The sequence below is a fragment of the Dipodomys ordii genome, unplaced genomic scaffold (assembly GCF_000151885.1).
Source record: "Dipodomys ordii isolate 6190 unplaced genomic scaffold, Dord_2.0 Scaffold82, whole genome shotgun sequence".
Taxonomy (NCBI): Eukaryota; Metazoa; Chordata; class Mammalia; order Rodentia; family Heteromyidae; genus Dipodomys; species Dipodomys ordii.
The window spans coordinates 9,923,051-9,935,191 of record NW_012267298.1 but is presented as its reverse complement, the minus strand read 5'-3'; the positions used below and the strand labels follow the sequence as shown (position 1 = coordinate 9,935,191).

General features: G+C 54.8%; 1 protein-coding gene across 1 annotated transcript in view; it reads left to right on the top strand.

The window, feature by feature from the left end:
- Positions 1–12,141, top strand: part of Col22a1 (collagen, type XXII, alpha 1) — a 155,337-nt gene that overhangs the window by 107,556 nt on the left and 35,640 nt on the right. Inside the window, exons 32-38 of the mRNA XM_013025135.1 lie at positions 2,160–2,213; positions 3,238–3,291; positions 5,401–5,454; positions 6,391–6,444; positions 7,193–7,237; positions 7,595–7,657; positions 8,101–8,154. Of these exons, the coding sequence (XP_012880589.1) occupies positions 2,160–2,213; positions 3,238–3,291; positions 5,401–5,454; positions 6,391–6,444; positions 7,193–7,237; positions 7,595–7,657; positions 8,101–8,154 (378 nt within the window). The remainder of the gene's footprint in view (positions 1–2,159; positions 2,214–3,237; positions 3,292–5,400; positions 5,455–6,390; positions 6,445–7,192; positions 7,238–7,594; positions 7,658–8,100; positions 8,155–12,141) is intronic.

Below are 12,141 nucleotides of genomic sequence, written 5' to 3'. Positions count from 1 at the left end.
CAGCTTCTCGGGCATGCCGGAGGGGGCTGGGCAGAGCCTCCGCAGCATCGGAGCACAGGGTTTGTCAGGCTGGCTGTGCCAATGGCCAGTGGCTTCCCCTTCAGGTTGCAGTCCCCCTTCTGCAGTGTGGCATGGTAGGAGTTGCCAGGGCGGACCACCACGGAGGCTGTGATGAGATACAGCATGCAAATCGTGGCCAAGTCACGTACCCAGCGGGGATGTGGCTGCTTTGTCCCAGCCTCCCTGGCTTCTGATTTCTTCCCCCTGGCTGTGGTCCACTCTGCGGCTTTAAGACTGGAACTGGTGGGGGGATGGCTGTGTGTGGAGCTGGCCTGTGCACATAATCCAGCCCTGGGGGCCCAGCAGAGCCACGGGTGAATCCCAGAGCTCTAACTTGCGGCCCTGCATGTTCCAGCCCTTCGGTCTGGAAGTTCTATCGGGGATCAGCACGCTGTGTGTATGAGGGGATCACTGGTGCCTGCAGCAGCCCAACCATTCAGGAGCCTCTTCCTCCTGGAAGGGATGGCTGTGCAGCCTCTGGTGGAAATCTTACCTTCTCTGGGTCTCAGTTTTCTTCCATCAAACACAGAAGTTTGATTTGTACTAGATGATTGATAAAGATAGGGACATCCTGGGCTTGCAAATAGCAGCAGAGTACGGGGCCTTTGTCAGGAGTGAGGGGAAAGGCAGCAGAATCACCAGGAGTACAAGGAGGGCAGCCAAGGAAATGTGTTCCCTGCTAACAGAAAAGAGCACCGTGGGGCTGGGAAGGACCCTCAGATAAGGCTCAGTGGACCGGGGGCTGAGGACCCTCAGAAATCCTGCTGAAGGGCCCGAGATGGCCTGGCCAGTGCCTTTGGGAGCAGGTGTGTCCGTGGCGCTGCCTGCAGGGAGAGGCGGGTGAGGTGTGGGTGAGGCTGGCCTGGCCCTTTGTCCTTCATCCTGTATAGAATCCGGGCTGCTTAGCTCTGCTGGGCTGCTCTTGCTCCATCTCACAGCAGATGTCTCTGAAGAGCACAGATGTGCCCTAAAGACTCCCCCGGTCTAAGCGAGCTATAGAGATGACCGTCCGGGGACCACCGCGAAGCCCTCGTGAATGTCTAGTTTAGTGCTTTTTGGATGCCTGTGTTTGACTCACCTGCTCCCCCCAGAGGGAGGAAGGGGAACAGCTCAGGGACACAGCTGCGCTGACATTCTTCAGTGTTCACCGCCCTCTGGTGGCCCAGCTCCCCCTCTCCCCAGCGCTGCTCCCTTCAGATGACAAATTCCCAGCAGGTTCCCAGGGAGCTCTGTCTGGATTTGGATCCATTCTTCCTGGTTGTGTGGAGCAGTGACTGTGAGCAGGGAGAGAGGGAGGTTGTGAACAGACCTGGAAGGATCCAGAAGGCCAAGCAGATACGCGAGACACAATCATTAGAAACAGGAGTTCCTAGGAATGCTTCAGCTGCCATGTGCTTGGATGTTGTGCTAGGGGGCAGGTCTGTGGGCAGAGGCAGTTGTCAGTGAATCAGTCCTTGTGCTCCTCGAGGGGCCATTGTCCTGTGGCTACAACCAGACCCTGGTTGGTGGCCCAGGGCCTGCCTTCTCCCTCTATCCCCTTCCAATGCAAGCTACTTCTCTGGAACCACATGTGGTGGCATATGACTTGCTCCGAAGGCCTTTCTTGTAAAGCTCTACCTCTTCACTCTCCAGGGTCCCGGCCTGGTGAATGTCTGTTCCCATGCAGAGCTGTTGGCTGTTTTATAAAACACAGTACTGGCCTCTGACACTTGGTTCCACCTGCCTTGTCCCCCAGGCCTTTGGTGATTTTTTTCTCTCTCTAGGGCGGGAAGGATCTGTGAGTGGGCGCCCCTTCCTTGGGAAGGAAGCATGCTCACGTGCACACACGCGTCTTCTCTCTGAACAGGCAGCAGAATAATGTAACCGCTGATAAATACCTGCCACCCACAGAGGACACTTCGGATCATTTCTCAAAAATTGCTTCAGATCTTTTTTCAGAAGTTTTGCCTTTGCTCCATTCTGCTTGAATTAAAGCAGCAAAGCTAAAGCTTGGAGCCCCAGTTCATCCCTAGGCCAGTTCCCCTTTGTCTCTATTTAAGATACTGCCATTGCGGGAGGCGGCTCTTTGTCCTTTTGTAACCTCCTCCTTCTCTTTATAGGGTCCCCCTGGACCACCCGGCATCCCAGGGCCCCCTGGACCTGGAGGCCCCCCGGTAAGCCTGGCTTTGCTTTTCTCTCCTGAAGGTTCTTAAATGGTCTTATTGTGGTCTGTGGGGACCAACTCCTTCTCACCTTTCTTCTGCTCAAGGTTAGTCCAGGGTACACACAGGGGACCACTCCCTCCGTGAGGACACCCACAGGCTCTCCGCAGACCCTGGGGCTCTGATGGCTCTGCATTTGAAGCGTCACTAGAACTAAGGTGGCACTTTAGTGTCTAGAAACTTCTAGACTCTGGTAGAGGGGGCGTGTCAGCTGTGACCGTCCAGTCAGGCATGTATAGTAGTTGACGCTTTAGCTTTGAGGTGATGCGTGGGTTAACATTCTCCCATTCAGCAGAAAGGGAATCGCCACATGGCTCAGGCAGACAAGAGCTTCTTGGGTGGGGGTGGGAGTGGGGGAGAGCACAGTGCAGACCACAGGGGATGTAGCTGCATGGAGGCAGAGGGAAAGAACAGAGAAGGGGACTTGTGGTCAGCAGGCTTATACAGGGAAAGGCAGAAGGCGGGACCACAGCGGACGTGGAAGTGACCTCAGAGCCTGGGGAACCTCTTCCTGTCGGAGGGAAGTGTGACCAGGGTGGTTCAGGAAGTGACCTCAGAGCTGGGGGTCCTTGGCCAACTCAGTCAGGTGATTTCCAACAGGGACAGGGGGAGGGGGAGGGGCTGTTCTCCCAGGCAGGCCTAACAGCCTCCCTCATTGGGGGAACAGCTGGGAAACTGCTCCCACAGCAGGTACTCAGAGGGTCAGACCCAGCAATGGGCAGAAGGACGGAGCTCCATCCGTACCCCCGGCTGGCAAGGGAGTGACCGTGGCTCCCGCCGCCCTGCAGATGTGCTGTGGACATGCCGACGGTGGTGAGGGGCCACTCAGTATTGCAAGATGGCCAGCACTGAGGTCTCCGGTCACCCCCGAGGTGTCCTTGTGGGAGTCAGGGGCATGGACCTGTGTCTGGATTAGCGCTGCACAAGACTCTGCTCTCCACATCGCCTCACCACTCCCTCCCATGTTCCTCTTCAGGGCCTACCTGGAGAAATCGGCTTCCCGGGCAAGCCTGGGCCTCCTGGGCAGACGGTGAGTGACCCTCCTGTTCCACGGCCTCAGACTGGCAGGCCCTTGTGGCTGGGCCCCTCCCCGGGCTGGTGACTTGCACGTTCCTCAGCCTGCTCCCTCTCCCCAGGACGCTGTTTCCTGGACTGTCCCCGGCCTCAGGGCCCTGGCCGACGATTGGGGCGATTGGGGACATGGCTTCCCGACCACCATCCTCACACTCATTCCCCCAAACACACTCCAGAGCCTCTTGCTTTTTAAAGAGTGGTCGTGTGACCCGAGGTTATGTGCTTAGAGGTAGCAGGGGCCGTGAAGTCAGGGCCACGGTGCTCAGGCGGTGTACCCCACTGCTACCCCACTGCTACCTGCTCCTGGGCTATGGCAAAGGAAGCCTTTAAGTCTGGGGTTGTTGTCCCGTGGGAGCTGCCACAGGGGAGGGAGCCTCGCTTCCCTGCCACGCTGGCATGTGGATCTGAGCACCGGTGACCCAGTTCTGCCCACCCTTGGGGAGCCCCGGTTCTACTCCGGAGGACTAGGATTTCCTGTGGCTGCTGCTCTGTCTCTCGGAGCTGCACAGTGGGACGGCCACAGCGCTGGTGGACTATCCGGGCCCGACAGAGGGCTGAGGAGCAGCAGAGCAGACCATGGTGCAGGAAGCCCTCCCCGTGCTCTGCGGCCCATCAGCAGATCAAGGCCCCAGGACCACAACGCCACCACCAGCATCCTAAACTCTGCTGCACACCTGGCACAGGGCCAGAGACCACCAGCCATCAGCTGTGCTGGAAAGCACACACAGATGAAATGGTGTGAATCTGGAGAAACACCTGGCAAGCACCATCACCACCACCATGAATTCCTTGACCACACCATTAACCCCAGTGTCACTGCTGCACGTGTGCCCATGAGGGGCCTGCCTGACAGCCACACCTCTGTCACCTCCTTGGATCCCAGGGCATCATCGGAAGTGTGCATGGCACAGGAACCCGCAGAAGCAGGGAACAGAATGAGAGATGTCAAAGGGATTCGTGGTCTTTATCACCGTAAGGCTGCGGCCGGCCTCTGTGAAGCAGCCTCTGGCTGGTGTTTGCTCCTCTGGGTCAGGATCATCTCCCATTGACACGAGTGGTGTCCAGCCATGAGCAAGCCCATCCTGTTCTCCCACAGACCTTGACCCCAGGGCGCCTTCTATGTGCTGGGGAGGGGGTGGGGAAATCACAGGGAGAGTCAATCACCTGTGCTGGGGAGGGGGTGGGGAAATCACAGGGAGAGTCAATCACCTGTGCTGGGGAGGGGGTGGGGAAATCACAGGGAGAGTCAGTCACCTGTGCTGGGGAGGGGGTGGGGAAATCACAGGGAGAGTCTTAAGTCAGGTCACAGCAGAGGAATCACCAAGATTCCAGAGGAAGTACTAACGCCTGCCTAGTATGAAGAGTACTGTTAGCTTGGGAGATATTCTGGCGAAGGAAATTATTTGCCCGTGTCCGTCCCTGGGGACTGCGTGACTCCAGTTGCAGGGACTTCGGGATGGGGCCAGGAGACCCCGTGGGTTCCCGTGACTAGCTCTGTGGCTGTGATGGGGTCGGATCGCTCAGCCTGCAGAGGCTTTGTCTCCTCGCCTACAGACAGCGTCAGGAACACCTCTCCTGCTGCTCCTGGGTGGGGGTGGAGGAAACACCTGAAGCAGCAAATTATAGCACGGAAAGCCCGTGTGGCATCATCAGCGATGCCCAGAGACTGCTTCCAGCCTCTGCGAAGGGCAAGAGGAAAGCAGGGTTTGGTAGGAGTGGATCTCCCAGACTGTCTGGAGGCTGCAGCAGGAGTGTGGAGACGGTGTGGCCACCTGGAGCTGACAAAGCCAAGGGTAGGAAAGGAACAGTGTGCAGAAGTTCCTGCAGAGAGCAGGGACCTGCGCCCTGGCCCCAGAGAGGCGCTTGGGTCATGGTGGCTCATGTGAGGAGAGCCTGGCCCAGCAGAGGTCGGTGGCTCCGGGGAGAGCACACGGCTGGTTAATGAGGACGGCTGTGCTCTCCATCTCTCCTGCAGTTACCTGGCCTTCCACAGCTTGCTCTAAGACCTCCCTAAATGTGCTTTCTTTCTTTTGTTTTAATTTTTTTTGTCCTTTGTTCCACCCAGGGGTCACCTGGAAGAGATGGGCCAAATGGACCGCCAGGCCTGCCAGGATCCAAGGTTGGTACACACTGCACTGGTGGACACAAGGTCAGGAGGCGGAGGCACAAGAACACAAAGATTCTCAGTTGCTGGGCAATAACGTAGTTGACTGCCCGGGCCATGGATCAGATGTGGCTGAAATGTCTGAATCTACAAGTCTTGTCTAGGAAAGCTCTCTCTAAAAGCTAGGGAAGTATTTAGAAACCCCAGGCTTTAAAATCAATCTAGGTATGTATTTCATTTGCATAAAGGATAAAAATCCATCTATGCTTCCTAACACGAGCGACTTCAATTTAAAAGATATTCCAATGGGACTCATTATAGCAGGATTATGGAGGTTAAAAGTTGGTGACCAAATACCAACAAGTACAAATTTAGTATAAGTACTTCAAATGAATACACATGGTATCAATGTATATATAGATTTTTAATGAACACACACAGGTTCAGGTAGGCAGGTGAACTGTCTTTGACAGGCCACTGTAGAAACCATTGCTTGATTTGTCGGGGAATGCCTTGTTTTTTTGGATACACGGACTTAGAGCTTTGACATTTTCATGACAAAATACAGAATACATGTGTGTACAACTCATGCAGGACATCACCGTTCTCCTGTATCTCGCAGTAGGTAGTGGCTTAAGGGACTACTTTATATTATCAAAACCATGAAGGCACACCTCCTTCCTCTAAGTCTTTCAGTGAAGGGAAGTGACGCCATTTCGACTCCATTTTATGCTGCTGCTGCTGCTGTTAGAGTTGTGGAATGCGGGCTGTGGGTGGTGGTGAGTCTTCCCGTGTTGGCTGCCATCTTTATTTAACTATATACGAGGAGCTTTGGAGAGCACCCACGCAGGACGACTCCTCTTACCCATCTCTAACCAGCCCTGAACGCAGTGACTCCACTGGGGGCCTGACTCCTCCTCTCCTGTTAACTCAGCTTTTCGTTCTTTACAGGGAGAGCCGGGAGAAAGAGGCGAAGGCGGCCTGCCAGGGAGGCCTGGGCCCCGGGTATGTCTGCCCCTCGCTGTCATGCTTGCTACCCTTGATGGGCTGTCGGGGGCTATGGGGCAGTCTCACCTCGTCGAGCACAGAGTGGGTTTCAGCTGGGACCTGGCAGGAAGCACAGCTGGTTAGAAAGGGGCTGTTCAAAAGCTAGCAGGGCCAAGGGGTAGAGCACTAGCCTTGAGTGAAAAAGCTCAGGGACAGAACCCAGGCCCTGAGTTCAAGCCCCAGGACCAGCACCAAACAAACCAAACCAAACCACTCTCCTCCTACTCCTCACCTCAGGGACATTTTTGTGCTTATGCCAAGAAGCAGAGCAGAAATTGGGGAGCACTGGCCCCTCACCAAGTTCTTTCTTCACAGCTTCTCCTTCCTCTTGGGATCCCCCATGGAATCTTAGGTTTTCCTGGTGTGTCACATAAGCCTCAGTGGGAGACGGAGCTCCGTGTTATTTGGAATTTTAGGTGTCTTAAGGCTCAACATACGGTTTAACCCATATGTACTCTTGCAGGGCATCTCCAGGAATTATGTCTGGTTTTGGCAGACAATATGAGGACGCATGGAACCCCTCTTTCTAGGGATGATACACACTGCACTGCCTAGGTTATGACCTCTGGCTTTTAACCCATGCCTCGTATTAGAGAATGAGAGGTTGTACCTGCCAGGGGCTGTGGATGTACAGACCTGCCAGGAAGGGGCAGCCATGGCCGGAGGTATGCATGCAAGGTGATGACATTTGTTATTCTCTCTCCAGGGTGAAGTTGGGGAGCAAGGCCTGGCAGGCAGACCTGGAGAGAAGGTGGGTCATTCATGTCTTCATCAATTCATCTCATTCATTCATTCATCCACTGGTATATGATAAGTCTTTCTACAATCGTGCAAATGCAAAGCCTTGAGTCTGTTGGGAGTTCACTGTGCTCATTTATTTGCTCTACAATGGGGGATGGATGGGAAAGAGCTCCACTGGGCATACTCCAGCGAGTGGGTCATCTGATATCCCCTGTCCACACTGCTCTGCCTTCCCTGTGACTTCCACCAAGCCTGGAGATTTGTAGACAGGCTGACCAACCACAACCATGGCATAGGACCCACAGCCTGCCCCAGGGAGGCCTCCCATGAGTGCCCGGTGGACAGAGCTGCCATTTTGTCCTCACAGGGAGAAGCAGGTCTCCCCGGTGCTCCCGGATTCCCAGGTGTGCGGGGACAGAAAGGAGACCAGGTAAGGCTGGCTTCTCTTGCCCCAGGACCATGGAAAGCAGCTGCTGCTGGGGTCTTAGCTCTTTGGGAGGAGGTGATCATTTCGAATGGGGGAATAGAGTTGTCCCCAGATTTGATGGGAGAGAAATGGGAGAAGAGTGGCAGAGATTCTGAGTGGAGACAAAAGGACCACAGGTAGGAGGTACTTTGGGAAAGAGCAGAGGATCCTCAGGTTGAATGGTAGGAATAGGGCTGGGAGACACTGCCTGCCACCTGCAGAATTATACTTTTCACACTTAGCTAGCAGGAGCACCATTGGGTTAGGCTTCGCTCTGGCCATTTCGCTGCTAAGGCATGGCTGTGGAGAGGGGAGAGGGAAAGAAATGTACATGTTGCTCAAGATCACATTGCCTTCACCATTAAGCTTTGGATTAGAATGTTTTATATTTGTATCTTTCATAATAGGGAGAAAAAGGTGACCTGGGAATTCCTGGACTGAAAGGTGACCGAGGTGAAAAGGTAAGAGCAACTTTCTCTCATCCCGATTGTCTGGTTTCACTGGCTGCTGCTTCCTAAAGTTGGGTATTTTTACTGAGTGCCTTTGTCCAAAGTGCCAAAGTATGACAAAGTTTTTAGGGAAAAATAAGTTAAATATAAACTCTGGAATTGTAGTAAACTTCAGAAGAAAGGAATCCACCCATCTACCCATCCATTATCTATCTACCATCCCATGTATCCATCATCCATCCATCCATCCATCCATCCATCCATCCTTTTGTACTCATAGGCTTGAGATTTGCTTGAGTACCTCTCACATGCTGAGTACCATGTTTGCCCTCATCATTCTCAGTTTCTCTCTCTGAATACAAGCACAGCTGTATAAGATAGATATTAGTGATACATTTGTTGAGGGGAGTAGAGGCTCCAAGAAGGTAAAGAATTTGCCAAGAATCAGATCCCTTGTACCCTGACTACAGTGTCCTCCTCCTACATTGCACGTGTGTCTGCTTTGGGGATAGGCTTAGAGTCTACCTCGGAGTCCAGGTGTACTCTGTCTCAATGACTCCATTTGCTGAGCCCTACTGTGTGCTTTGCTGTGCACAGGAGGGGTTCTTCTGTAGCACTTGGCAACATCCTCTGCCACATGCCAGGAGCTGTTCATGAGCAGTGCTCTCAGGACAAACAGAAGGAGAGAGAACCATGAGGGGGGAATTCATGGACGGAAAGTGCTAAGGGTAAGAAATCAGAGGTAGCAAAGCACTCCCGGGTAAGTAACAGCAAGGAGCCAGAAAAGACGAGGAGAGGGAGCTCTCTCCAGAGCCCAGAGAGCCTGACGGTCACCCTGCCCAGACAGCAGGGACATAGACAGGACCAGCCTGTGGCCTGCTGCTGTCCCGTGGCCTGGCGGTGCCCCTCCGTAGCTCATCCTGCCCTTCCTCCTCCTGCTTCATGCTCAGCCTCTCGCCAAACATAGTTACTGCCACAGCAGCTTACACATGTCGCACGCACGCGCGCACACATGCACGCATACACTTACCCCCCACACACATGTACACCTCCCTCAGAACCTGGCTTTGTGGAAAGAGCCCTGGTCCAGGAGTCAGAAAGGCAGCCTTGGGGGACTGGGAAGGTGGCTTAGTGGTAGAGTGCTCACCTAGCAAGCATGAAGCCCTGGGTTTGATTCCTCAGTACCACATACACACTATAGGCCAGAAGTGGTGCTGTGGCTCAAGTGGTAGAATGCTAGCCTTATGCACAGAGATGCCCAGGGACAGAGCCTAGGCCCTGAGTTCAAACCCCAAGACTAGTAAAATAAATAAATAAATAAGCCCTAAAGATGGCCTTGGGTTTTCACCCCACGCTTCCCTCTTCTTACCATCAACTTGACTCTGGCTTTGCAGCCAGATGCCTCTGCCCGAGGTCCTCAGAAGGAAGGAGTAAGCGGCTCACTGTGCCAGAGTGATCTGGGCAGACTCGCTGTGCGAAGCACTATCTTGAGCACTGTCCAGTGGGACCCAGTGGGTCCCAGGACAGGGGAGGGGTCCCCGTTGTCAACAGTGTCCCCACTTCTGAGAGAAGGAAGTGGAGGCCCAGAAAAGCTAGCGAGCTCCTTGTCCCGGCTCTCATGAGACCCAGTCCGTGTGCGTGCTGCACACATAGCCTGTGCTGCACACCGGACCTGACTGGCTCTGGGGCCTGGGCGCTGGGACCCCTCCCACACACTCCTCGCCTCCGCCCTTCACAGAGGATTGTTTTCCCTCCCTGGGGTTCCCAGCCCTCCTCCCGTTTGGCCATCTTGGTACTTGGTGGTATGGGTGAGCCGTCCAGGCCTGCTGCTTCCCTGGGCTTTTCAGAAATGCCGTTTCTATGTGAGGAGCCCATTCCCAGAATGCAGAAGCAGAGGGTGAGCAGGGAGCGGCTTGGGTCCTGTGGCAGGTCACACACAGGCTTCCGACCTGGGCTGCCTGTCCACACCTCCAGAGATTGGCAGGGGTACACGATTTGTTTCCTCTCCCGCCAAAACTCCAGACTGAGGCATTGAAGCAACCCTGCCGCCTTCTGACCGGCCTGCGTAGGGCCCCTCTGCCCTTCCCTTCAGTACCTGCCCTGCGGTCCATTGCGCCCCATCGGGCACAGACGGGACAGAGCTGCCCCGGCTTCTGGGGGGGGCGCGGGCAACTGGGAGCTAAGCACTCACAGTAAAGCAGGATTGGAACTCAGTCTGTCAACTTTAACCCGCATGCCACAGGTCTTCTAAAGCTTTGTCTGCGTGGTAGCCCCTCCTCTGCCCACCCATCCTTCCCTGGAATTTCAGTCTGTGAACCCATTCAGTCTTTGACTGGTTCTAGAGTTTGTTGCTGGAGGCTTCTGTGCCTTGATGTCTTCACTGGCGAGACAGGGAAATCCATTCCCTCAGGGAGCCCTCCGTGGAGGTAACCCCTCAGGGGCCCTCCGTGGAGGTAACCCCTCAGGGACCCTCCGTGGAGGTAACCCCTCAGGGGGCCCTCCGTGGAGGTAACCCCTCAGGGGCCCTCCGTGGAGGTAACCCCTCAGGGGGCCCTCCGTGGAGGTAACCCCTCAGGGGGCTGTCTGTGGAGGTAACCCCTCAGGGACCCTCCGTGGAAGTAACCCCTCAGGGACCCTCCGTGGAGGTAACCCCTCAGGGGGCTGGCTGTCTGTGGAGGTAACCCCTCAGGGGGCCGTCTGTGGAGGTAACCCCTCAGGGGGCCCTCCGTGGAGGTAACCCCTCAGGGACCCTCCGTGGAGGTAACCCCTCAGGGGGCCCTCCGTGGAGGTAACCCCTCAGGGGGCTGTCTGTGGAGGTAACCCCGCAGGGACCCTCCGTGGAGGTAACCCCTCAGGGGGCCCTCTGTGGAGGTAACCCCTCAGGGGCCCTCCGTGGAGGTAACCCCTCAGGGACCCTCTGTGGAGGTAACCCCTCAGGGACCCTCCGTGGAGGTAACCCCTCGGGGGGCCCTCCGTGGAGGTAACCCCTCAGGGACCCTCCGTGGAGGTAACCCCTCAGGGGCCCTCCATGGAGGTAACCCCTCAGGGGGCTGTCTAGGAGACAAGTGAGTCCAGCAGGGACATGTGGAAACGAGAACCTGGAATTAGATGCTAGCAGGCAAAACGGTGGCACACATCTCCATCGTCATAGTATTGTTGCTTAATAAAGTTATGCTCGGCCCTTACTAAGTTGACTTCGTTCATTCATTGGTCCATGTAATCATTTATAGGAGGCCTCAGGCCCGGCTCTGGGCTGGTTCCAGGAACGAGACTAGGGTAGACCCTGCTTCCTGGCTTCACGTGGCCCCGGTCACGTGACAGACAGGCTGGGCATCCATGCTTGAGGGTCTCCTTGTGGCAGTTGCCAACCTCTCTGGCAGGGGTGACAGCCTGCCCTTCGTTGTTTTGCTTGTCCAGATATGATGCTAGGCTCTGGAGGCATCATTGTCTTTATGAGTCTGTGAAGACGTGAGTTACAGCAGGTGAAAGTCATTGGTAAAATGTGAGAGTTGTTTTTTTAAGCCCAGCTGACTGGACTCATGGGCCTGTGTGCTGTACATAGATAATCCCAGGGCCTCAGGCCCCGGTCAGCACAGCCAGCTTCTCCCAGGAGAGCAGGCGGGGCTCCGGGCATCTGTAAGGGAGCTGCACGTCAAAGAGGTCATCAAGCTGAAGGGCATATTTGTTGTTGTGACAAACCACATGCTGGCTGTCACCACAGTACAGGAAAACAGCCCCAGTACCAGGCCGATATGGAGAACCATCGGTGTGGGGCCTAGCCGTGGAACAGTGCATGATTTACATAATCGATAGCTATGCAAATGTGTGTAGATACTTGGAGTGTACGTACCATGGATACATACATATCCATCTGTATAATCTCCATTATCTATCTATCTATCTATCTACTATCTACTATCTATCTATCTATCTATCTATCTATCTATCTATCTATCTATCTATATCTACCTCTATCTATCTATCTATCTATCTATCTAT